This window comes from Podarcis muralis, chromosome 3, assembly GCF_964188315.1.
Source record: "Podarcis muralis chromosome 3, rPodMur119.hap1.1, whole genome shotgun sequence".
Classification (NCBI taxonomy): domain Eukaryota; kingdom Metazoa; phylum Chordata; class Lepidosauria; order Squamata; family Lacertidae; genus Podarcis; species Podarcis muralis.
The window spans coordinates 120,514,104-120,541,949 of NC_135657.1; the positions used below are offsets into that span (position 1 = coordinate 120,514,104).

At 42.0% G+C, this 27,846-nt stretch overlaps 1 protein-coding gene across 6 annotated transcripts in view; it reads left to right on the plus strand.

Annotated features, from left to right (window-relative positions):
• Positions 1–27,846, plus strand: part of RUNX2 (RUNX family transcription factor 2) — a 168,101-nt gene that overhangs the window by 50,880 nt on the left and 89,375 nt on the right. For 3 of the 6 annotated variants that reach the window (XM_077926600.1, XM_028721862.2, XM_028721864.2), the window contains exon 4: positions 22,527–22,700. The exons of the other annotated variants lie outside the window; for them this stretch is intronic. In XM_077926600.1, coding sequence (XP_077782726.1) covers positions 22,527–22,700 — 174 coding nt within the window. The remainder of the gene's footprint in view (positions 1–22,526; positions 22,701–27,846) is intronic. 6 annotated transcript variants of the gene reach the window in all.

The following is a 27,846-nucleotide window of genomic DNA, read 5'->3' on the forward strand; positions in this document are numbered from 1 at the left end:
TGCTTCAGGAAAGAAAATGCTGTTTAAACATGTGGCATTATTCTCCGAAGAAAAGTAGTTACAGATCAACTTCCTTTTCTTTTCTCTAGGCAGAAAGTAGTCACTTTCACCTTTGTACAATGGAATATATTCTACAATGGAATAGATTGCTTCATTTGTATTTTGCAATAGTTAAATGGATGAAAACTCAATTGCAGAAGTTAACTCATAAAGCAAATGTGTTGCCATGTGTAGGTGAAGTAACTCTGTAATTGAAAAGTTCTATTAATTGAATAAATAAGGAAAACCTTTAAAGTCTCAGTTAAGATTGGGCTGGTTTCTGCATCGGTTTGTGCTGTGTGGGTGAGCCATGGTGAGCTCAAGCAAACTATGCCAATGGAAATTAATGTACTGAGTACAGCTATACCTTCCAGAAAGAAAAAAAGCATGGAAGGCGGAGGACAACAGAAAGCATCCCAGGAGGCCCTGAAGTGAAACCCTAAGGTTTCAAGGCTGCTTCTAGGAGGAGTTTCAGTGAATAGGAATTCACTGTAGGGAATTTTCCATTGTCTCCTTATGAACCAGGTTTGTGCACATAAAAAGTTGTCCAGCAATGACAGCTCTGACTGTTCTTAGGAAGAGGCGCTTCTCCTTTCTCAGTGCTCCTCTTCCTTTCCAGGACAGTTGCTGTCAGAATAGAGAACTATATTAATATGCTTCAGCAGGGAAGACCAGAGTCCTGGGCTCTGTTCAACAGAAGTAGGCCTGGCCCCAGCTGGAGTGAAAGGCTCAGGTCGTGTTGGTCTGTCGTAATAAATAACAATGATAAAAGATTAAAAATATATATATTGAAAGATGTTCCAGTAGCACCTTAAAGACCAACTAAGTATGTTGTAGTGAAAGGAGTTCCTCTGTATTTAAGAGCAAGAATGGGGCCCTCAAGTGGGGATGCAAGGAGGCCTCTCTTTCTCTTCTGACCAACGGTGGTTTCACGCAGCACCATTTTTATTCCACAGCAGTTCAGCTTCTGACACAAATGATGTTATTTCTCTCCCTGTCTGCTGTGGGGATATTTTTTCCCCATAATTATGTAATTAACTTCAGTATAATTATATTAATGAACCCCATTCATTTCAATGCAAAGGAAACACAGTTCAAATGGGGAGGGGGGGGCCTGTCAGTTATATATTGTTACAGTCTGAAAGCAACAACAGTGAATACTGATTTCATTTGGTGGGTTGATTTCTGTTTCAGACATGGGGCAAATAAGTGAACGCTGGCAATTTCCTCTCCTGCTTCCATCAGAATTCTCCAACGTCCCTACCCTCAAGCTAGTCCTGCCAGTCCAATATTTCTTTTCCATGTGAATCAAAATAGGACTTCATGTCAAAGAAAAGAAAAACATAATCTTGTTTTGAGTTGTTGCTTTTTGTAGCGGCAGCAGCACAAATGTAACATTTAAGTAATTTAAAAGATAAAGGGACTCCTGACCATTAGGTCCAGTTGCGGACAACTCGGGGGTTGCAGCGCTCATCTCGCTTTATTGGCCGAGGGAGCCGGCGTACAGCTTCCAGGTCATGTGGCCAGCATGACGAAGCCGCTTCTGGTGAACCAGAGCAGCACACGGAAACGCCGTTTACCTTCCTGCCGGAGCAGTACCTATTTATCTACTTGCACTTTGTTGTGCTTTCAAACTGCTAGGTGGGCAGGACCGAACAATGGGAGCCCTAGACTCTGTGGTTTAGACCACAGTGCCACCCGCGTCAGTAATTTGGGCTGCAAAAAAATACTAAAGTTATTTACTAAGGTGTAAGCCTTTATTAATACAGTGGGATTTACTTTGGAATAAGCATAAACGGCAAGGCTTATTTCTGTGCGAATGCACATAGGATTGGTCTGCAAGTGAGTTGCTGCTGTTTTTGCCGGTTTCAGTGGTTACAAAGCAACCTTTTGGGACACATGGGTGCATTTGCAAATCAGAGACTGTTGTGAGCACCATGCATGTACCAAAGCCACGCACCTACTACAGCCATTCACATGCACACACAGCTTGCCAAACAACACACACATGTTCATTTGCCTCCTAAAAATAGGCTTGAAGCACTATTGAAGGCTTGAGATGCAGAGGTGCTTTTTCCTGGGAACACACTGGCTTTAGTTTACATGCATGTTCAAGTGGGTTATGTTGAAAAGTAATAAATTGGTAGTTTCATAATGAACTGTGAATGTTTCACTTAGTACACCAATGCTGAAATGTATCAAGATCAGAGCCTAGGGCAGATAGAATCATAGAATCATAGAATCATAGAGTTGGAAGAGACCACAAGGGCCATCGAGTCCAACCCCCTGCCAAGCAGGAAACACCATCAGAGCACTCCTGACATATGGTTGTCAAGCCTCTGCTTAAAGACCTCCAAAGAAGGAGACTCCACCACACTCCTTGGCAGCAAATTCCACTGTCGAACAGCTCTTACTGTCAGGAAGTTCTTCCTAATGTTTAGGTGGAATCTTCTTTCTTGTAGTTTGGATCCATTGCTCCGTGTCCGCTTCTCTGGAGCAGCAGAAAACAGCCTTTCTCCCTCCTCTATGTGACATCCTTTTATATATTTGAACATGGCTATCATATCACCCCTTAACCTCCTCTTCTCCAGGCTAAACATGCCCAGCTCCCTTAGCCGTTCCTCATAAGGCATCATTTCCAGGCCTTTGACCATTTTGGTTGCCCTCCTCTGGACACGTTCCAGTTTGTCAGTGTCCTTCTTGAACTGTGGTGCCCAGAACTGGACACAGTACTCCAGGTGAGGTCTGACCAGAGCAGAATACAGTGGCACTATTACTTCCCTTGATCTAGATGCTCTACTCCTATTGATGAGGCCCAGAATTGCATTGGCTTTTTTAGCTGCCGCGTCACACTGTTGGCTCATGTCAAGTTTGTGGTCAACCAAGACTCCTAGATCCTTTTCACATGTACTGCTCTCAAGCCAGGTGTCACCCATCTTGTATTTGTGCCTCTCATTTTTTTTGCCCAAGTGCAATACTTTACATTTCTCCCTGTTAAAATTCATCTTGTTTGTTTTGGCCCAGTACTCTAATCTGTCAAGGTCGTTTTGAAGTGTGATCCTGTCCTCTGGGGTGTTAGCCACCCCTCCCAGTTTGGTGTCATCTGCAAATTTGATCAGGATGCCCTTGAGTCCATTATCCAAGTCGTTGATAAAGATGTTGAATAAGACCGGGCCCAAGACAGAACCCTGTGGCACCCCACTAGTCACTCTTCTCCAGGATGAAGAGGAACCATTGATGAGCACCCTTTGGGTTCGGTCAGTCAGCCAGTTACAAATCCACTGAGTGGTAGCATAGTCAAGACCGCATTTTACCAGCTTCTTTACAAGAATATCATGGGGCACCTTGTCAAATGCCTTGCTGAAATCAAGGTAGACTACATCCACTGCGTTCCCTTCATCTACCAGGCTTGTAATTCTGTCAAAAAACGAGATCAGGTTAGTCTGACATGACTTATTTTTCAGAAATCCATGTTGACTATTGGTGATCACAGCATTCCTTTCTAGGTGCTCACAGACTGTTTGCTTAATGATCTGCTCCAGAATCTTCCCTGGTATTGATGTCAGACTGACTGGGCGGTAATTATTTGGGTCCTCTCTTTTCCCCTTTTTGAAAATAGGGACAACATTTGCCCTCCTCCAGTCTGCCGGGACTTCGCCTGTTCTCCAGGAATTCTCAAAGATGACTGCCAGTGGTTCTGAAATCACATCTGCCAGTTCTTTTAATACTCTTGGATGCAGTTCATCTGGCCCTGGAGACTTGAATACATCTAGACTAGCCAAGTATTCTTGTACTATCTCCTTAGTTATTCTGGGCTGTGTTTCCTCTGCTGAATCATTTCATATATCTAACCAAGTAGGATTGATGAGGGATCAACTAAATTTCCAGCAAACAAAATTGATTAATCAGAATGCAGAACAGAACTTGTGAAAGCCATGATAATCTGCATTCCCTTTTTGCTCTATTTATTAAAGCAGGGACTTTAATAATTATTTATCAGGGACGCGGGTGGCGCTGTGAGTAAAACCTCAGCACCTAGGGCTTGCCGATTGCATGGTCGGCGGTTCGAATCCCCGCGGCGGGGTGAGCTCCCGTCTTTCGGTCCCAGCTCCTGCCCACCTAGCAGTTCGAAAGCACCCCTAAGTGCAAGTAGATAAATAGGTACCGCTTTATAGCAGGAAGGTAAACGGCGTTTCCGTGTGCTGCGCTGGTGCCGGCTCGCCAGAGCAGCTTCGTCACGCTGGCCACGTGACCCGGAAGTGTCTCCGGACAGCGCTGGCCCCCGGCCTCTTAAGTGAGATGGGCGCACAACCCTAGAGTCGGACACGACTGGCCCGTACGGGCAGGGGTACCTTTACCTTTATTAAAGTAGGAAATGTAGAAGTAGATTAGAATAAAGCAGCTGCATTTGTTTATCTTTGCAAATGCATGTTGGGTATCCAAGAGACACATACCTTTTTGGTGAAGAAGGAAAGTTCTCAATCATGTCTTGCAATGGCCTTGTATCATTTTATAGCGCTCTGTGTCAGATGAGTTAGACAAACACACACACACACACACACTACAGAGAGAGAGCACGAGAGAGAGAGCATCTCTCTGCTTACACTGGGCCTACCTCCTTCTCTCTTCTGCAGATTCTTCAGAGTGTGTTACCTACTGGTAGCCAAGCGCATAGCCATCTCTGAAGGGGAGAAAATCTGTTTTCATGTAGTTTTTAAGTTCTCAGGAAGCTCCCTGTTACTAAACAAACTTCACAACTAGTCAGCAAAGAGCGTCAAGCCTGATGCCAAGAGCAGCGTCCTGCTAAAGCCCAAAGATATTAATTGCTTAGCAGTTGCTCACCCCCAATTTTCAAAGAGTTAGTTTTGGACCTTACCCTCTATGAGCAAGTCCCATAAGAGGTAAAAGAAAAAATGTTGCGGTGGCACCACCACTTTGCAAGGCAAGGGTAGAGGGGAGGGACAGAGACACTAACCACTTGATGGGAAAGGATGAGGGAGAAAATGAACCCCCCTTTATGTTTCTTTTGTTGGGGGAAATTATGTGGCTTCCTGTCACTGATTTCTTTCTAAAGTTTCTCAGCAGCTTGTGCTTTCCATGGCATTTCTTTTGTGTGTGTGTGTGTGTGTGTGTGTGTGTGTGTGTGTGTGTATTCTTCTGAGGCGATTTATGTTTTTTTTTTTTTTACAATTGGCTTTGATGAATTCAATTTAAGAAGACAGAACCATCAGTGCTGCCATTTAGGCATTTTCTGAGTGGTTCACCAGCATCAACACGTGACATAGAATCTCAGGTTCACAAGAGCAATGGCATCTTGTTCAGAGGAACTGAACACTGTGTCTATGTGGCTGCTATCTTGTGAACTGCCCTGAGACCTGTGAGTATAAGGTGGTATACAAATTTAATAAATGGCAACAACAACAACAGCCAAGAGGGAGGTGGGTGGTGGCAACTCACAGCCTGACTTGGGTATTCTGCGCCATAGAAGCATAGAGTTATAGAACCGTACAGTTGGAAGAGACTGTGAGCGTCATCTCCTGCTGTTGTAGGGAAGCTGCCTTGGGGTCACTTATGATGGAAAGCAGTATATGAAAGTATTAAATTAATAAAACAAACACGCAACTGCAGGTAAGGGTGTGCCACCCTCCCTTAGTCACCACTTAATGGCAGCCCCATATTACATGCATCCCCGCCCCCTGAACAAGGCAACACTTTTATCAGCTTCAGGAGATATGCCTGTGGAATGGTCTTCCTTGGGAGGAGGTGGGCTCTCCTTCTTCGGGGCATTTAAGCAGAGGTGGGATGGCCATCTCTCAGGGATGCTTGAGCTGAGATTCCTGTGTTGCAGAACATTGGACTAGATGACCCTTGGGAGCCCTTCCAGCTCTACAGTTCTATCATTCTATGAAATCCACTTAAAAAAACCAAAACCCTGGACAAACAACAACAATGAAAAGTGCTGGATAACAGCCTCTTGACAGTGATATTGTATAAGCTCTGTACAAATGTTGGGAAAATAAAACAGGATGATTGCTCAGTTTATGCTCATCCGGAAATGACCTAAATATAGTTCTATTTTTCTCATATTAGGTTGAATGTTATGCTTGGATAAGATATAATTTTGGTCATATAATTTTGGTTATAAGAGTCTACCTTGTAACTGGGTTCTCAATTCACAGATGTTGTTTACCCTAGTTTACTCAATCATAATTCACCCCCAATAAAGGTTTATTAACCTTATTTAGCAAGCCATAGGGTGTGCAATGGGATGGACTGGGATCATGGATGAAGCAGCAGCAGCAGCAGCAGCAGCAGCTCTTCACTAACCAAATGGAAAATTGATTTGCCTGTATGCTTCCATTACAGTAATTTGATTACGGAAATATACCCAGAGTAATATAAACTATGGTTCAATGTTATTTATGTCTGAACAGAGCAGAGGCTTAGAAATACCTTCTGATCTTGAAGATGCGCCTTAATAAGTCAACAGAGTCCCTGGCCAGGATAGAATGAGAATAGGAGTTGCCTAAATGGAAGATCAGAATAAACAATGTGCCTTGCTTGGGGAGGTTTTGCTTTAGAATGGAAGATCTGAAGGCTAGTGATGTCACGGGAGAAAGGCCCTGCATTTGCTGCCATAAGTGGGATTCCCACAGGGCGAATTTTATCCAAAGCAATTTATGAGTGGAATCTGTGACATACCTGCTGCCCTATTAATCCCATATATTACCAGGAGCACAAGGCTTTCATCATATTCTAGCCTTTTAATCAGACTATGGGAAGTGTAAAAGCAAGAAGTGTGTTAAGCATAATTTTTACTGAGGAAACCAGCAATTCTTTATACCTTTCAAAAGGAAGAAAGAGAGACATCCATCAAGCTGTCATTGCAGATTAGATGTCACAAACCTCACCCTGTGGAGCTGCCAGGAATCTGTAAACCTTTTAAAAGCTATGCCTGGTCTTGACTCTTTTTTTTCTTTCTTTTTAAGGGTTTTATAGATTTTTGTAGAAAACCCTAATAGGCAATGGCTAAAAGGTGTTTTATTCTTCTAGCTTGCTAGAGGTTCTTTCTTAAAGCTCAAATTAATTAGTTTCTGCCTTATAACTGAGAACAAATAATAGTCTGTCTAGCCTATGGAACTGATCCGAAAACAAGCTTTGCTTGATTTTCTTTTCTTTTAAACACTGTGGCTGCCCTTCTGCCTGCTTCCCAAACTCTGGCTGCACCCCCCCCCCCCCACTTTCTGGGGAGGAAGACCCACTAATCTCATGTGCTGTTGGTCTAATTCTAGGTACTCTTTATGTAACAATAAGACAATTCTGTTCACATTAGTTGGCACTCATCTCTCAACTGGATTGCAGTTGCTATCTCTTAGCTTTGCAGGTTTGAGTGTGAGTAACTTAATTCCTCCTTGGAATGAAAGGGAAGGGTTCTTAAGGTCTGGTATAATTTACAAACAATAAGAATACAAAGATTAACATGGTAGACTCAATTTATTACTCATGGGTGGATACAGCAATTATCCTTCTATAAAGCCTATAGTAAATTGTGCAGCAGCTTTAAACTCTGGGATTATGTGGGTAAACTGCTGTTCTGCTGCAGAGGTCCTGATTCCTGAGTTGAACCTTCAGATTCTTCAGATAACCACTTTATTTTCTGTGTTGTTTCCAAGCACATCAAAACGGAAGGAAATTGCATTTCTTCTTCTCTTCTTCATTTCCAGCTTTCTTTACTGCCTGAATATTTTTAGTGATTATGAGTGTTTTAGAACCATAGCTTGCTTAAGAGTTTAAAACAGCTGAAAATCTATCTCATGGTTAGGAACACGTTCAGGAAAGCTGCCTGCTGAAATAGGCAATGCAGATGCACACATCCATCCATTCCTTATTCTGTTTAACTGTTGTTTCTTCAGTGCCTCCAGTTTAACCACAGTGATTTTGGAAAGAAATTAAAATGCACCTTATTGATGTTTGACAATAAAAGGATTCCAAAGCACTATACAATTGGAAGGGTCTTAGACTGGATTAAAAATAAGTATCTCAAATCTGTTATAATGGTTGTGTTTACATTTCTCGCTCACTCTTCATTCCTTCAAAGTTATCATGTTTCGCAAGCGTTAAGAGAACTGTCTCATTCTGCCAGGAATTGGAGGTATTCCAGTTTAAGCAAGAGATTTTCTTCACTTGCCTACCCAACTCTCCATCCTCTGATATGTATTGCAACGCAGTGTAGCAAGACTAGGCTAAAGAGATTGGTGTGTTCACTGCAGGTTTTTCTTTTTTTAAAGGACTGCCATTTTTTAGATCAATTGCATAATGATAATAAATTGATGAAGCCATAATGAAAGCCTTATGTGCCTTTGCAATTGTTCTATAACCTCACTTCCCTAAACATTGAGAGGCAAGAGGAAGGGGCTTAAGGAAGGGAGTTGCTTAGATACTACAATATATCAAAGGAATTAAGCTAGAGAATGGGAATTGCATGATGTTGTATAAGTTGTTTCTTCAGCTTTTTAACAATAGTAAATAATTGTCTTGATTGGGCTTTTTTGCAAACTCACAGTGGCACTTTCATTTAAAGGGAAAAAGAAAGAGATCAAGGTAAATAAAAATAGTAACTGTGTACACAAGAGAGAAAATGCAAGCATTCTTGTGAGAATAATGTTGTTCTATTAAATAGGCCTATTGAAGTGGAAAGAAATAACTTCCCAAAAGTCTTCCCTCTGGCTTTGAAGTTCAGGTTGACCGCCCTCTCCTGTAAATTATGCATTTTAAATATTTCTTACCTGCTCTTCTCTAAAACAAAGACCCAATGCAGTTTGCAGATCAATTAAACAAAACTAATATGATGCAAATTGTGGCTACCCACTGCTGTAGGTATGCTCAGTGAGATGGGCGCATGTGCATTCTTTTTGCACATGATGGTGAACACACTTTTTCCTACTAAGTGATAAATGCTAAGGGATAACGAAGTTATTGTGTACAGTGATGCCGCCCACTTTGCCTATTTCACGGACATCATTAGACAGCCAACCTCTGTCTTCCAGAAACAGCTGAAATTACAGGTAGCATTACATGGGGGGAGGGGGGGCAAAACAAAGTACAATTTTGGTGAGCTTGCTTACAGTATATCTACAGTACTCCCTGGCATCAACACGGGCGCTCAGCAAACTTAGCCCTATGGCTGTGCCTATGGTAGGAAGCTGCCCCCTACTTTCAGTTTCCAGAATGCCCCTATGTATTTGGGGACAATTTAAAATGGCAGGCGGCTCACATTCATGCACTGCAAGGAAAAGTGAGCCAGAGGAGAAGGGTGGGCTCAGTCCACAGCATGTTTCAGCACTGGCTGACCCTGTTTGGAGCAGCAGCTTCACGAAGGCTGGGCCTGGACTTGAGCAACAAAGAAAGAGAAGTAAAATGTCACTGAGAACACCAGACGTCAGTGAAGTCTTACAGGTAGAAAAGAAGCAATGAAGGAGAAACGAACTTGCAAATGGCAAAACATCTCCAGTAAGTTCCCCCCAAACCACCCTTCTGCCTCCCCCCCTTCTTTCTTCTTTCCATTTCAGAAACAAATGAGTGAAACTCATTTGTTGGGATCCCTTAAGTTGGGAATCTGCTTCATTGGACCTACGTTGGATTAACAGCATCGAAATAAAAGTACAGAACAATGCATGTTCGTGGTATTACTCCTGCTATTACCATAAGCAAAAGTCACAACAACTTCCCTTTGTACTTTCTACCTCTAATACCTGACAAAATGAATGTCACCAATGAACGTAGTGTTGTCGGAGTGCTTGGTGTTTGGAACAACATTGCTGTGATATTGAGGGATAGAGAGCAGGCCAGTGGAATTCTGTATACAGTAAAGCTCAATATGATACCATCTGGACCAAACATGTTTTATGTGTGGTAAATAAGTGATAACTAAATAAGGTAGGTAGGTAGCTAGGTAAATGAATAAGGTAAATAAGGGACATGGGTGGTGCTGTGGTCTAAACCACTGAGCCTCTTGGGCTTGCCTGTCAGAAGGTTGGTGGTTCAATTCAGCTTGATGGAATGAGCTCCTCTTGCTGTCCCAGCTCCTAACCAACCTAGCAGTTCGAAAGCGCACCAGTGCAAGCAGATAAATAGGCAGTGCTGCGGTGGGAAGGTAAATGGCATTTCTGTGTGCTCTGCCTTCCGTCATGGTGTCTTGTGCCAGAAGCGGTTTAGTCCTGCTGGCCACGTCACCCAGAAATCCGTCTGTGGACAAACGCCGGCTTCCTTGGTCTGAAAGCGAGATGAGCATCGCAACCCCATTAACCATCCGGGGTCCTTTCTCTTTTTCACCTAAATAAGTGTCAGGTGGCTGTAACGAACTCCCAAGGCCAGTTGCCAGGATGATACAAAGACAAGGAAAAGCTACTTACCATACTTGTAGAGAGGCCTCTTGGAATAATGGCATTGTCCCAAGTGAATCTCCACCCCCTCCGTCTCTCCCACTTCCTCATGAGTCCTCCCTACGAGGGCTGACAAGTGCCCTCTGCCTTGGGGCTCTTTGCTCTCCTACTTTCAAGGCTCTCCAGGTTCTGAAAGGGGGTTGGGGGGTTGGAATGCAGGGTGGATTTGATTTAAATCAAATCAATTTAAATCACAATTCTGGCTGGTATAATCTTAATATTTACAACCAGATGAATGTTTCATTTTTGGAATAATAAATTGTCAAAGTAGTTTTTACAGTTATATCAAAAATTACTGATTTGGTTATACTATTAGAAATACATTGACATATAATTATGAAATTATTGTGAGGTTTAATAAGTTAACTTTATATTTGGACAACTTTTCTGCTGTACTTTATTGGAAGGAGAAAAATAATCATTTCCTTAATAATAATTTAAATAATTTATTTAACTAAAACAATAACATTATAGCCTATGTATCCATGTTAACTGATGTGGTTAAACTTTTTTTTAAAAAAAAACAACAACCTTAGACTGAGTTTTAGCACACATGAAAAACTTAAAACAAATCCTTATTTCCTGATGAATAGCCTTTGGACTATAATGTAACTTAAATAGAAAACTATATTTAGAAAGATTTTTCCTCCAAAAGCATTTTATTTTAAAAATCCAATTTAAATAGAAAAAAATCCGATTTTTTTTAAAAAAAATCATAGATTTTTATCCACCCTGCTTTCTAAAGGCACTGTGTCTGTCAGCTGTCAACCCCAGGGTGCTTCCTCTCCCTCTCCCATTATTTCCCAGCTTTCCCCTTCATCTGCCTCTGAGCTGTGACCCCCCCTCAAAGCCCCCTTGTAATTCTGAAATGTCTTCCTCTTCTCTGGAAGGGCCAGGCTGGGGAGGCAGACTCCACCATTCCTCCTCTGCCCTGACAATAAGTGATGCGATGGGGCGCTTGGTCCTGAAACTGTCACCCATCAGAGCCCTTGATTTCTCATTGACAAATAATGTCCAGCAAGTTTGCAGGATGAATTGGGGATGTTTGGGAAGTAGAACTGCACTGAAAACTTTCACCAGACAATTGTAGTCCTGAAGAAAGGGGCAAGTGGTGCAAAAATGGGTGGTTTCTTTAATATATAAAAAGGGCAATTTATTTAGTCCCCCCCCCACCAGTTTGGGACTGGTTGCTACCAGTTCACCTCCCTCTCCTCCCTGCCCAGATTATGTAGGGAAATGTCCGTACTCTCCTACTAGAATGATACCATCTGTAGCAGAAACTCTGCCCTGGGCTATTTAAAAACCAACATATTCCCCCTTATTTCAATAAGTGAGTAAAAGTTATGAGGACTATGCAGCGCCTTGTTTGGAGAATTGTAAGAACTTTTCTTACATAGAGCCTAGGGCTTAATTATGTAATTATGTCTCTTGGGTAGATTATATATTTCTTCTCATAATTATGTCTACCCAATAGACTGGAAGGACTCCAAGATTTCTGTTTTCTGTGATAAAAATGGTTTGGCTATGTTTTGTTGACTTTAAAATAAAAACAGCAACCTTGAATAGTCTGCCTCACCAAGAGGGCTCCACAGGGAAGCTAACAAGGAGAGCAACAGTTTATCATAAATAAACATTTATATTAGTATGGGTTTAATAAACAGTAGCTCTTTTTTCTGCCTTGTTTCTGGAACCCTGTTAGGGAGGCACTAACTTACTCTTTGTTGATTGCAGTTGATTTATGACACACTTATTTTTCTCTTCAAACTTAAGCTAGGTGGTTGATTTGGAGCAGAATCCTTCTGATATGATGTATTGCATGAAATTCAAGAGCGGAAGATGAATGGCCTGGCCCTGGTGCAGTGGTAATAACATCACTTCCTGGCATCACAACAAACTGCCACTGCAAATACCTTAGGAGTAGTTCTCCAAAGACTTCCTTTAAAAAGGAGGAGAGGAGGGAGAAAAAAAAGGATAATAAGACAATCCTTTTAGGAAAGGGAAGGGCTAAAGTGATAGAGCTAATTACTAGAAGGGAAAGACAGACCATAGAGAAGAAAATGGCTAGACCAGGGATGGAGAAAAGCTGTAGCTCTCAGGATGTTGCTGGGTTCCAACTGCCATCAGCCCCAGCCAGCATGGCCAATGGCCAAGGGTTATGGGAGTTGTGGTCCAGCAGCATTTGGAGGGCCAAGGGTTCCTCACCCTTGAGCCAGAGCAATCTGTGCAGGCCCATAATAGTAGCACCACGGACCATTTACAACCAGGGAAATAGTGCAACTCTTCCATTGGATTTTCTGATTTAGGGATAGGATGGGGGAAGCCTATTTTGTTTACAATGTCATACAGATGTCTTAACAAAATAAAAAAAAATCCTTCCAGTAGCACCTTAGCGACCAACTAAGTTTATTATTGGTATGAGCTTTTGTGTGCATGGACACTTCTTCAGAAGTCACCAGACCCCTATATACAGTGAGAGGGTGGGGAGGGGTATTACTCAGAAGGGTGGTGGGCATGGGTGTTAAAAATAGCTTTATCATGTATAATGAGATAAGAATCCAATGTCTCTATTCAGACCAGGTCTCTCCATGGTTTTAAGTTTGGCAATAAGTTGCAATTCAGCAACTTCTCTTTCCAGTCTATTTCTGAAATTCTTCTGTAGTAAGACAGCTACTTTGAGATCCTTTATTGAATGTCCTGGGAGACTGAAGTGTTCTTCTACTGGTTTCTCTGTCTTGTGATTCCTGATGTCAGATTTATGTACATTTATCCTTTGGTGTAGGGTTTGGCCTGTTTGTCCGATATAGAGAGCTGAAGGGCACTGTTGGCATTTGATGGCATACACAATGGTAGAAGATGAGCAATTAAATAGTCCTGAGATGGTATGTTTGATGTTGTTGGGGCCAGTAATGGTGTTGTCCGGGTGTATGTGGCAGCAAAGTTGACATCTGGGTTTATTGCAGGCTCTGTTACCAGTGTCCATGTTAAGTCTGGCTGTTGTATTATTGTGTGTGAGGAGCTGTTTAATATTGAGTGGCTGACTGTAGGAAATGAAAGGTCTTCCTCCCAGAGCTTGAGAAAGAGAGCTGTCATTGTCTAGGAGAGGTTGTAGATCTCTGATGATGCATTGAACTGTTTTAACTTGGGAGCTGTATGTGATTACTAGTGGTGTTCTGTTATTTTCATTTTTGGGTCTGTCTTGCAGCAAGTTCTCTCTGGATATCAGTCAGGCTCTGTTGATCTGCTGTTTAACTTCATCAGGTGGATATTTTAGTTCTAAAAAGGTTTGCTGTAGATCTCTTAGGTGAGAGTCTCTGTCTGTAGAGTTGGAAGAGATGCAGCTATAACGTAGGACCTGGGTATGTACAATGGATTGCTTGGTATGTTTGGGATGGTAGCTAATAATAATAATAATAATAATAATAATAATAATAATAATAATAATTTTTTTTATTTATACCCCGCCCTCCCCAGCCAAGACTGAGAACCAGAATTGGCTGAGAACCAGAGGAGCTCTCAGTCATATGGAGCTATTTCCCCCTTTCCTGGTGGCAAACTCTTTGGAGTTCCTTTGCAGGCTGCCCTCCTTGAGTCAAAGGCAAAGAGGTTCAAATCCAAAGATGTTTCAAATTTAGTTACATTTTGCAGCTTTAAGAAGTGGACCTTTTACTTTTGCACATCATAAATGTGTGACTGAGTGAACCACCCTCACGAGACCTGAAAGGAAAGTGGTTTTAGTCACTGCGAATTCTTGCTATGAAGAGGGCCCACAGTTAGTAGTTTGGCTGGTCAGGGCCATAGTAATATGATGGCAACACACACACAGGAATATGCCTCTCCACCCCCCGCTCCTCTCCATACTTAATAATTTTCTCTGTAACTTCTTGGCAAGGTGGCCTTCGGTGTCGTGTTGCTATAGCAGGGCAGGACAAATTGCTTTGAGGGTAATTTTTTAAATCTGCAACATAGAAGCTACCCAGAAGATAAAAGCTCATCTGACAGAGAATAGTCACCTGTATTTCCCATTTGTACTTGATAACAATTCTTTATGGTTATTTTTGTAACCTAAGAAAAGCCCTGGGGATTAGCGCTCTTTAATCCAGCATCCCACTTCCCACAAGGGCCAGCCAGAGAAAGATGGGAAGCCACAAGAAAGACGGAGCACACGGGGCGCTCTGCTAACTGTTGTTCCCCAGTGTTCAGTGCTCAAAGGTGCACCTTGGATCCTGGAGAGAGAATGCAGTGATCGTGACTCCTCCATGTCCTCACATTATTAGGAAAACCTGAAAGTTGTTTAGCTTTCCCCCTCAAAAAAATGAGATTTTTTGGTTTACTTGCCAAAGATCCAGGACAAACCACCGCCTTCTGGAAATTTCCCCCAGACGTCACTTTTCACCTGGTGATGTCCAGGAAAATCAGGACATATGGCATATAGTTTAACTATGTGCTGTGTAAAGAAGTTCTTGCTCTTGTCTGACCCAAATCTTTTACCATTTAGCTTCATTGGATGATGCTGGATTCTTGTATTGTGAGAGAAAAGGTTTTCTCTAGTGAAAGAAGTGCTTCTCTCTAACCACTTTCTCTGCATATTGTAAAAGTGCGCTAGATTAGGAACTTAAAATACACCTACACCTTTTACATAAGCTAGGATGAGATTTCTTCAGATAAAGCATTTGTATTTCCTCCACCACCCCACCCCGAAGGATGCTATATTTGCTTATGAATCTATCACCTGCAATAATTTCCTGATAAAAATATAACCTAGGGCTTGTCTTCACTGCAGCCTATAGCTTTTTAGACTTGTGCAATGGTAGCTTTGCAGACTGGCTCTACCATTGCATCTTACTGTCTGCTCCTTTAACTGCTGCCAAATTATATTTGAAGCATGTGTTTTGCATGTGTATTACACAGCAGTGCAACATTCCTTGCCAAAAACCCAAAAGCTGCCTCCAGGCTTTTTTGGTATGGTTTTCATCCCTGTTCTAATGATTTTTTCCTTTGCCTGCCACCCTCACAGGTCTTCTTTTTAAAAACTATTTTTATTTCTCAATCCTGGAGAAAAGTTTGCAACTGCACATTCTCACTAATGCTGCAGCTGTGTGCTGTTGTGCAAGCATGCAAGAAAACATGAACACCTATGTTAACCCTGTTTAAAAAAAATGTGCTACTTTGGTTGCCTGGTAAAATGGAAAGGCTTAGTCAATACACATGAAGCCGGAGTGAATTACCGTATTTTTCGCTCTATAAGACGCACCAGACCATAAGACGCACCTAGTTTTTGGAGGAGGAAAACAAGAAAAAAAATATTCTGAATCTCAGAAGCCAGAACAGCAAGAGGGATCGCTGCGCAGTGAAAGCAGCAATCCCTCTTGCTGTTCTGGCTTCTGGGATAGCTGCGCAGTCTGCACTCGCTCCATAAGACGCACAAACATTTCCCCTTACTTTTTAGGAGGGAAAAAGTGAGTCTTACAGAGCAAAAAATACAGTAGGTTCCGTGTCTAACCTATGGCCCACCAGATGATGTTGGACTCCAGTTCCTGCTAGCCGCAACCAGCTTGGCCAATGGCCATGGATAATGGGAGTTGTAGTCCCGCAACATCTGGAGGACTACAGGTTCCCCATCCCCATCATAAAGAAAGGAGAAGTAAAAATGGGTTGCACACCTATTTTTAACACTGCCGGCTGACCCTGCAAAAGGAGAAGTCATGCATTTCCAGTCTGGCAAGATGTACGAGGTATGCCTGCGTTTGTGCCAAGACTTGTCACCGCAAGGGAAATGTGTGACTTTGCTCTTTGGAAATTGAATTAGAAACATGAAAAGCAGACAAAATGATTGTGACCACATAATTATCTTGAGTTTATTGAGTGCTTTTGTAACATGTGAAATTTCAATATAAACATTGCTCCTCTTCCAAGTAGTGAAAATTGATCAAAACCCAATGGTTCCTACATCACTTCAAGATATTACTTGATTCTGGACAGCTGCGGACTTCAGGGTGAAATCCTAAACATGCTTAATAGAGAACAGTTCCCATTGAACTTAGAGTGACATGCATCTACGTAAAAATGGTTAGGATTGTGATGTAAATCAGATTCGACTCCACACTTGATTACCCACCATGAATTTTGGTGTAGACAATTCCTTTATTAGGACGGCATGCTGTATTCATTACCCTGCTATATATGGCTATCCTTCCCAAAGTTCTCTGCTCTTTCCCCTTGTGTCCAGATGAATCCTGGCATCATAGCACTTTGCTCTCAAGCTTCCTCAGAAGTGACTGAATTCCATGTGAACAGAATCCACCTTATTTGTACACTCTTTGCAAAGTGTTTTCACTCAGTCAAACTGACTTCCCATTTCCTACACACATCATGTCATCATGGCACCAAAGCAAGAAGAGTTAATGTGTGAAGTCCAATCCTTCTTCTCCAGTGGATTTACAGCAGTTTCTACTACTCATCCCTGTTTTGTACCACCAGGAGATGGAGTTTGTTGTGTCTTTCTTAGCACAGCCTGACCTCAAATTCTCTCTATTCCCCCCATTTGCACGGGAGGCGGATTTCTCCGTTCACACATACATAGAGGTATCTGTACCTTCTGCCCTCTGGACTGTTTTAAGAGGCTTGGGCCAAGACAGAAGGTATTAGGAGGCTGGCAGTTGGGGAGGAATGAACCATCTCAGTTTGGGAAGATCTTCCAATGATACCCTGTCTACAGGTAGTGAAAGTGAGCATTTTCATGATGTGTGGGCACATTTTTATTTTAATGGTGGAAAAAACAGTTGTCTAACCTCATCTGTTTGAATAGCTGTGGACAGTCTGTAACATCCCCCCAGCAGCTAATCCAATGGCAACTGGCAAACAGTTTTTATCCTATTATATAATGATGAAACTGGGCTGCTGGTCCTCCTATGAATACTAAGAATTCAGTTGCTGGGCACCACTGTTGCTCCTCTGAGATCTCTTGTTTATCTCCCTCCCCCTCTCTCAAGTTTTATACCCAGTTCTTTAGTGCAGGAGAATTTTGGAAGCAGCATGAGAGTTATGGATTCATTATAGTAATGGCAACATATCATTAACCAATTTAATGCCAAGGTTTGGAGTAAAGGTGCAGGGAAAGAGGGAGGGGCAGTGATGGCAGTGGCAGGGTAGCCTGGTTTGCTTCATGTTTTGGGAAGAGTTTTGGGATTCTGAAGGAAGGATTTGGGAACATTAACTTCATATTTAAGCATGGATTTCATATCAATGAGTGCAATATTTATTTAGATTTCTATGCTGAAGAGAGTTCCACTGTAAATAGAAGCCGGTATAAAAAGTGGGAAGGAGAAATATCTAACTTAGGTACGTACACAGAGAAAGAATATTGAATAGAATTAATTGAGAACTTACAGTATTAATGAAACCACTATTACAATCTCATTAAAAGCCAACTGAGAAATCATTTTATAGTATCTTTGTGTGTATAGCTTCTCACCACTTAACTACACTTATAGAGCATCCACTTGGGTTTGGTTTTTACGCATTTCTTCACAAGTCCCCCTTTCTAAGAAGAAGAAAATAAAGTTTTCATTAAAAATTCTACTGAGGAAGGAAAGTAGTTTAAATTCCTAAGATAGAATGCTCAATACATCAATTTTGTAAACTTCCAGAATTTATTTGAATGGCCTCACTTTACATCAAACTCCTTGTTCTCTGCCTACACAAGGAGCATTCTCCCTAAATACCTTTTGAGCATTGATCAGTTTGGTGCTAGCAGGGCTTATGAGGCAAGGTGACGCAGCAGGATCCACTGGGGCAGCCGATCCTGTTGTCAAACTTTCTTCCCCTCCTTGTTTCTGATGTAGAGCTTCCTTCACCCCTTCTTCCCTGTCGGGGAGGGGCTGTACCATTTTGGGGTTTGCCTCAGGAGATTCCAACTTGGCAGGTGGTGGACTCTTCTTCCTTGGAGGTTTTTAAGCAGGGGTTGGATGGCCATCTTGTCATGGATGTTTAGCTGAGATTCCTGCATTACAGGTAGTTGGACTTCCAAATCTACAATCCTGTGAGTCTACATGCATCTCTTACATATTGTGCTTCTGTAGAGAAGAAGTGGCAACATTTATGAGTTTTCAGAATTTTGACCAGCATGTGAGATTTGTTAAGTAGCCTAACAATTCAGTAATGGTTTGGGTTCTATGTTTATAAGCAGTGATACAAACCTTTTCTTGTTGTACATGAAATCCCCTTGCCCTGCCACTTTCCCCAAAGGAAAACCCGGTCTTTACCGTTGAATCAGAGCAAATGTCAATCAGGTTTTCTTTGGATTGACGTTTACTCTGATTCAGTGCTAAAGAATGGGTTTTCTGGGGGAAAGTGGTGGAGCAAAGGAACAACTGCTCAGACCTGCACATAGAAAGCATGAGACTAGTAGAAAAATGGATGAGCCTTCGGTGAGAGTCAAGCTCTATTGACCTGTTGTACCTGTGCAGAGCAGGGGACACGGGTGGCACTGTGGGTTAAACCACTGAGCCTTGGGCTTGCCAATTGGAAGGTTGGAGATTTGAATCCCCGCGATGAGGAGAGCTCCCGTTGTTTGGTCCCCTCCTGCCAACCTAGCAGTTTGAAAGCACGTCAAAGTGCAAGTATATAAATAGGTTCCGCTCTGGTGGGAAGGTAAACGGCATTTCCATGCGCTGCTCTGGTTTCTCCAGAAGCGGCTTAGTCCTGCTGGCCACATGACCCGGAAAAACTGTCTGCGGACAAATGTCGGCTCCCTCGGTCTGTAGAGCAAGATGAGCGTTGCAACCCCAGAGTCTTTCACGACTGGACTTAACTGTCCGGGGTCCTTTACCTTTACCTTTTTTTTACCTGTGCAGAGCCTCTGCATGGTGCAGCTCAGGATCTTGCCTGCTCATTAAGCTAGGGTGGGTTTCAGCCTGGTAAGCTGTTACACACACTGGCTATGGAGAAGGCTTCTCCATCCTTCCTACTTCCTGCATGCAGCTTCCTGAGCAGAGAGAAAGGAGAAAGGGATCAATGCAAGTTCTTAACTAGATCACACATGACAAGTCACCATCCAGCCTCTGCTGGAGGAGTCTCGTGCTCTTGCAGTCAGAAAGTTCTCTCTGATGTTTAGTTGGAATCTCCTTTCTTGTAACTTGAAGTCACTGGTTCGGGTCATACCCCCCAGAGCAGGAACAAATCATCTCTAGGGATGAGGGTGAAAATGTTTGTGCTTGTTCAAATGGGGGATAGGTAGAACTGGACACTGAGAGTGCAGGGGGACATGATATCAGTTCAGGAAGGCTGAAGCACCATAGGGTCAAGCACATGCATCAAAGACATTTGGAGAGAGACACCATATATAAATGTTTATAAACTGATCCTAGAAGCCTCTGATCCAAGATGGGTGAACTGGAGTGCTTGGCTTTAAAAGATGGAATAGATATAGAGGGCATATAGTGGAATGGAGAGAACCAGTGAGACATGGTTCTCTCCAGATAAAAGCTCCCTAGGAAAGGCAGGGAAGGGCCTACTGGAGGATATAGAACCTAGAAGGATTCTTTCTCGTCCGCAGACTTGCTGTGGGTGGTGCTGGTGGGCCACAGAAGTAGTTTAGTATGGACAACATACTGTATCATCCTCCTGACAAAAATGTCCAGGGTGAAATGGGAATTGACTTCAATGGCTGTCCCATATACTGGTGTGTTTAAGTCTCAAAGAAGCAAAATGTCTAAATACCCTGTGTGACTGTGCTCTGGAACGATTGGATTTAATCTTAAGTGTCACCCAGGATCTGGTGCAAGATGTAAATGATGAACTGATTGAGAGCAGTGAAGATAATGCTATGAAATCCAAGATACATGTAAGAGGACAATTGCCAAGAAAATGTAACAGTCATATTTGACTTCAAAAGAGGAAAGTGAAGAGGGTCACATCTCTTTATAGAGATTGTCCAAAGCCACAATAAAAGAAGTTCAGCTAGCATGTATATGGCAGATCAAGAAAGGTGATGCCAGGACCAAGAGGATGCCAGCTTGATTAATGAGTACAGTCAAAGGAGCTGTTGGAGGCAAGAAGTCTTCTTTGATAATATGGAAGTCTTTTCCAAAAAAGAACACAAACTGTGGCAAAAGAAACACAAGCAGCAATAAGGGGTTTGAAAACCAACCAACCAAAACCAAGCAAGAGAGGTGGCTGGATCTTTGGATGAGAAAGGGCGTCAAAGGTGTGCTAAAGGAGGAAAGTGAGATGAGTGCTGCAACCCCAGAGTTGTCCGTGACTGGACTTAACTGTCAGGGGTCCGTTACCTTTTTAGAGGAGGAAAAGGAGGTTGCAAAGGAGCTGATTGAATTTTTTACATGCATTCTCACAATAGAAGACGCAGGGCAGGTCCCTGCACCTGAGGAACTGAGGCAAGGAGTGGTGATAAGAGATGAAGTTAGTGGCCTTATGGACTAATTTCAAACTGACAATCACTGGGTCCAGATAGTACCCACTAAAGAAAGCTATGTTAAATTGCTGATCTTCCAACAAAAAAGTAACTTATCCATAAGATCAGCCTATATATATATATACTAAAAAGTAACCAATGTAGGGCAATTTTTTTTAAAGGACTTCAGATTGGATCTAGGAAATTGCAGTCTGGTTAGCTTAATTTCTGTTCCAGGAAAACCAGTGAGAAGCATTATTAAAGACTTAGTCTTTCAAAAAGCTTTTGACAAAATACCTCACCAAAGACTCAGAGTAAGCTTAGCAGTCATGGTTAGCTGGTTAAGGAACAGGAAGCAGCAAGTAGGAATAAAAGTGCAGTTCTTCCAATGGAAGGATGTAGAAAATGAAGTCCCCTAAGGATCAGTATTGAGACATGTGCTTTTTAACTTGTTCATTAATTGTCTACAGTTAGGGGTGAAAAGTGAGGTGTCCAGGCTTGCTGATGACACCAAATTGTTAAAGGTGGTTAAAGAAAAAGCACTTATTAGAAGGTCTAAAAGGATCTCCCCAAATTGGGTGTGTGGGCTTTAAAATGGAAAATTCAAACCCATGTAAGCAAGGATAAAGTGATCCTAATTTCACTTATACCCTCCTGGGGTCTCAACTGGCAGTGACTGAACTTTAGGTTGTAGTTGATGAGGATGTTGATCCTGCTGCAGAAATGGAGAATTCCATGTTAGGGATTATTACGAAAGAGATTGAAAATTAAACTGCCAATGTCATGGTGTCATTATGCTAATCTGTGGCGGGACCACACTTGGAATAGTGTGCAGTGCTGCTTGGCTCCCCTCAAACATTTGGGTCTTTCTAGTTTGGAAAAAAGTGAGTAAAATGAGGGACAAGCTCTAGGCCTATAAAATTACGCATTGTTGTGTATGGAGAAAGTCGACAGGGACCATCTCTCTCTCTCTCTCTCTCTCCCCCTCTCTCTCGTAATACTACAACCCAGGGCCATCCAATTAAGCTGAAAGTTGGAAGATTCAGGATTAGAGAAAGTACACAGTGCATAAAGTATAAGTACTGTAAATAAATAGGAATTATGAAATTTCCTCCTGCAACCAACGTGACCACCAGCCTGCATGACTTTAGAAGAGGATTAAACAAGTTCCTGGAGGATAAGGCTATGAATGACTTCTGGTCATGATGCTTATGTTGTACCTCAACTGTCAGAGGCAGTATTTTCTTTGAATATCAGTGGCTGGGCCTCCCAAGCAAGGAGAGCGCCTTCTCACCCTGTTCTTGCTTGTGGATTTCCCATAGGAATCTAGTTGGCCACTGTAAGAGCAGGATCCCGGATTAGACGGGCCTTTGGCTTGATCCAGCAGAGTTCTTACGTTCACATGCAACATTCTTGTGCTCATGTAAGCGATTTACTTATGTATAAGGAAAATGACACAAGTATATGACACATGTAGGGTTATTGTGACGGGTGAAAGAGTCTGTAGTTCACTCCTTGCACCAGTTCCAGGTTAAAGCTAAAAGTTCTTTGGTACTTGCAGTAAAATAAAATAAAATTAATACTACATTGTTCAGTCATGCTAACAACACTTTTATTTTATGATTTGCTGTTTCCAGGGCACAGACAGAAGCTTGATGACTCTAAACCTAGTTTGTTCTCTGAGCGCCTCAGTGATTTAGGGCGCATTCCTCATCCCAGTATGAGAGTAGGGGTCCCGACTCAGAGCCCACGGCCCTCTCTGAACTCTGCACCAAGCCCTTTTAATCCACAAGGACAGAGTCAGATTACAGGTAAGAGACAGAACCATGGGCTTGTATGGGCCATGGGAATGATTGATTATAGTAGGCCTTTTATTGTTTCAAAATGTAGAAAAATAACTGTTGCAAAGTGAGCGGTATAAGCAAATGTAAGCAAGTGGGGAATAGAATTTTCTGTAGCATTCATGACAAAATCATTTAGTCTTCTTTCTTGTTTGCAGTCAAAATTGGGGGTGGGATGAAATGGAGAGGAAATTCTCATCTTTCCGGTCTCATTCATGGAATTGGTCTACACGCAATGATAAAAATATGTAAATTTTCCAGCTATACATGTTTATTTAGGATTGCTCTTTAGGATAGTTTGCACAGCATTGTCATTCTGCCCCCCCCCCTTACCACGTTTATTATGTGATATTGTGGCTTCTCCCTAGCATCCATAGCTATGCATCACTGTTTCAGTAAACTATGAACCAGGTCACTTTGAGAGATGCATACATTTTATTTTCAAGCCAAGAGATTGCTTTCACTATTCAAAACAGAATGTGTGTAGGGAAAGCAGAGAAAATCTAAAGCGCTGAGGTCCATATAAAAAGAAACAGCAGCAAACCTAGGCCAATTGTTACCACACACACACACACACACACACACACACACACTTGGGTGAACTTCTCTTTGTTTATATACAATTTTATTCTAAAGATCCCAATAAAAAGTGGAAAGCCATTTTGTGGGTGTGGGGTGGGGAGCGGGAAATGTTAATGAAATGCAGCCCTTTTTTCAATGCAAGCCCCAATTTTGTTTTATCCTTTAAAAAAAGAAGGCTGAGTCTATACAGGCATGTCTTTAGTTCAGGCCCATTTACACATACTACTAGGGACATGAGTTTTTAACTGCTTCAAGCCACATTGAATGGTGCAAAGGCACTGGAAGTGCAGCGAGGCAGGCAGGCAATAGGGAGATAAGTTTTTTAAATTAGTAAATAAAGTGATGTGATCCTAAATTGTTGTGGTACATGTCTGAAGATCTGGATTCTGTGGTTGGAGTTCATCCTCTGGCTCCTTCCCACTTAGTTGTTGCCCAGCAGGGAGGCTAATGGCTGAGGAGACCAGAGCCATCTCCTTGGCCCTGCCCATTGGAGTCTCCTGTTCATATCACAGAAAGGTGGGGTTTCGCCATGAGGAGGTGGCCCTCGTTCTGCACTGACTCTTTGTTCGATTGTTATATAATACTAGACCAGTGACTGAGAACAAGTTTTCTTCCTGATTCCATATGGTGATCATTTTATGTTGTCACACGGATGGATCCTAGATTCTCCTGTAACTTTTGAAATGTCACATGCTCCTCTTGTTCACATAAATGCTTTCCATAGAACAATCTGCTGCTGTCTTATGATTAAAAACATACCACTTTTTGTTCTGAGTCAAGAGCAGCACATTAAAAGCCTATAAATGGTAGATGCTGTTCAAATTAATGAGGGTATTGAATACTCTAGAGAATGTTAGGAGTTCACAGTTCACTCTATGTAGCTAAAGAGGCAGCAGTGGAAATATTACAATATCTCTTCTAAATAAGTGTAAGTCTGCAGATGATAAGCGGTAGCACTGCTTGGCAGAACACAGCAATTTGTACTTAGAAGAACATGCATTCCCTGCCAAACATTTGAAATGTGCTTTGCCTTTTTTGATAGTGATTATTTCTGCCATGCTTGAAAGTTTGCATTGAGCTACACAACTGCATATTTCTGATGCTGCAATTTGTGCCCAAACCAAGTGTACTTTTGCCACCTACTATAATCCAAAGCCTTCTGTGCTGAAATATCACTGGAAGAAGTATTCAGGAAGAAAGACACATTAGCACAAAGAGGTCTGTAAATCAGAAATCAAGTGCTGCACCAAACATCCAGTACAACTTGCATAAAGTAGCATTTAATGCTTTGATTTATAGTAAAAATTGTGGGCAGGTTTCATCTAATGAGTCCTGTCAGTGGAAGCCCCTCCACTTTACGGCTGCCATATTTCAAAAAGTATGAACCAGGACACCCTGGAAGTTGTTGATCCTGCAGGGAGAGGAGGAGTGAGAAAGGCCCCATGCTCAGGCAGAAGCCCATATGCACACCGTTTCTGCTAATGGGATTCTTTGAGTGAATCTCGCCCGTTGTGCCCATTGGGAGTAGTGGTGAACATGCAGAGTTTTATAGTAGAAGGTCTTCAGCTATAGAGTTCTACCAGCTCTAATCTTCATAATGTGCAATCAGTCAAGCATTTAGTTTGGCAGTAGAAATACTTTCCTCTGGGGACTTCTGGGGTGGCGCCATCGGCAATGGCGGACTCCCTCTGAACTGGAGGGACAAGCTCTGCGCGAAACGGGTCCTTTCCGCTACGGCGAAGCGGGGACCATTTAAAAATCACAGGCGGATGAAGCCTGTGACCATGGGACTCGGCGGGCACCCTTAGCGCCCCCCCCAACCCGCAAAGGAACCCACTAACGGGCTCCGAAGTGAAGAGGGGGAAGTGGCGCGGTGCTGAGAGTCAACTGCTCTTTCCGTGGAGCGAAGCCGCATAGCCGTTGCCGGAGAGCGCTGCCTTCTTTTTGGGACAATTTGGACTTTAAAAATAATCACCGTGAGTACCTAAACTTTGAAAAATTGGACTACAAATAAGTAACTGGGAGAAGAAAGGAATCGGACTTAAAAAATTATTATAATTTGGTACTGAAACGGGAAGGTCTAAACAGGAAGTCAGCCTTCCGTTTCCTTGTAGACTGAACAAAGCAAACACAAAGTAAACTAAAGCTTTGAAAATTACTATTAAATGAGTGGATTTCGTCATCTAAAATAGCTGAACCCCCCCCTTCGGCAGCAGGAGGAGAAGGGGGAGCTTTCTTTGGACTGTTTTAACCTGCAGAAGTAAGTTTAAAGCAAAGTAATTTTCCACCGTCCTGACCCTGGAGCGGGGTGTCAGGACTGACGTTTGAAGCTCATTGACCAGAAACAGAAGTCGTTTGACAGATAGTTAAAAGAAGAGAAACATTGTGATTCCACTGTTTTCCTTCGCATTTTAAAATAACGATTGACAAAGTATCTAAAAGAAAAAAGGGGAGGGGAAAAAAAACTCTGGGGTTGGATCTGTAACAGAAGTTTTCCCCCTTGAGGGAGACTGTGAAACTGTAACTAATTCTAGGGAATTTCCAGCCGCTACAGTATAACCCGTGGGAACTGACTGGTGACCTTGAAGGACAATGCATTCAGAAAGGTTGTTGTGCGCTTTTTACAAAACAAATGCTCTATTGGAAGAGTTACATGAAGGAATGAATTTAATGACTGACTTGGTTGGAAATCTTAAGCAGACAGCAGGAAATTTTGGACAGGCAGTAGGAAAAGGTATGGAGCCTACCCAGGAACCAAACCAGGAGTGTGCCTTGACAGAACAGATGAAAGAAGAGGATTCTGCTGAACTTGGGGAGTCAGAAATGGAGCCAGAGATGGAGGTTGCGACCCTGCAGGAACATGAGTCTTTGGATTTGGCAACTGATCTTCGAAAAAATCAGACTCGGAAAGATAAAGTTTGGACTGGACTGGAAATGGGGGGTTGGATTGAGCAAGGTTATATCGACTTTCCGAGTCTGGCAATGGGCCGTGAGAGGTTTGGAGATATGGGGGCTCTAAAGTTTGGAGGGATTATGAAATATGCTTTTAAGTACTACATGGAGCTCAGTCTGGACTGTGGAAAAGGGACTGATTGGTTGAAAAGGGGCAAAAGCATTATTAAATTGGAGATCACACGAGTGAAAAGAAAATATGAAGAAAAATCGTGCAAGGGACATGGAAGAGACTTAAGAGCCTCGGATATAAGATTACCAGGTTAATGTGCCAGTTTAATGGGATAAATGGACTGACAAACCCAGGACCAGGAGGAAGGGACGCTGGATGAAGATTTTTTTCTTTTTCATTTTGTTATTAGGACTGTCTTACATAATTGATGAATGTTAGAAGGATGTTTGAAATGAAATTGCTTGGCTTTAGTGTAAAAGTTTAAAGGATTAGGAAAGAATATAATGGTTATGAGAAGTTATTAAAAATAAGATTAGGTTTTGAATTAAAAAGTTTTTTATAAGATAATGAGGAAAATAGAGTAAGGTAATGTAATGAAAGATTAGAATAAATAAAGTGGGGAAGGAATTGCTGAATCAACAATTTGAGTTGGAATACAGGAAAGGGAGGGGTGAGGAAGTCCGGGAAATAAGCAAATGAAAGTTAAGTAAAGGAAGATGGAATTGTTTTTAACTATTTTTGATTTGTATTTTTCTTTTTTTCTTTTTGCATTTTGTAATATTCTGAAAATCTTAATAAATATCTATTTAAAATAATAGAAATACTTTCCTCTGAGTGTCAGAGGTAGCTCTGCACAGGGAGTAGTAGTAGTACTCCACAATATCATGCCCAGGTAGTATTCTGGCATACCACAAAAAAACATGCTGTGCTGAGAAATTACTCCAGAATCAGAATACTGTAATCAGAACTTTGATATTAGTTATGTTTATTGATTTTGCATTATGTCTTTATTATATAGCACTTCTCGACAGGTTCCTCCTCCTGGAGGCTTCCTTGCTAAAATAGACACAAGGAAACAACACGAGGAGAGGGAAATTTGATTACTTCAACTGCGGGTACTTTGGCTTAATTACAGTAGGGTATTTGGAATAATTAAGACAAGAAATGCATCAGTTTCTACAAAGCAAACATAAACACAATTGCTTCATTTCTGATTGTTCAGTTAAATTGCTTACTTTATTCCAGGCATGCTCTTCCACAGGTAATGCATGTTTACTATGGCCTTTAGTATCCCTATCAAATCCCTTCTGAATAATGATGAAGTAGATGTTGACCCAAGTATTACATTTCATTTTCTTTCCATGTTCCACACTTTAGTCCCCACTTAATCCTTTTCAGCATGCATTTGTACTGTATTTAGATGTGTACACACATCTAGTTTATACACATTTAGTTCTCTCTCCCACACACTGTATTTATTGATAATGATTTAAAACCCTCTGTGAAACATGCAGAATCTGGCAATGCAGATATGGATTGGTAGAAGGTCATATTTATTCAGCAGGGCGTTTTAACTAGTGCACTGCAGAAGCAACACCGAAAGGCCATGAAATACAAACTCTCCAATAA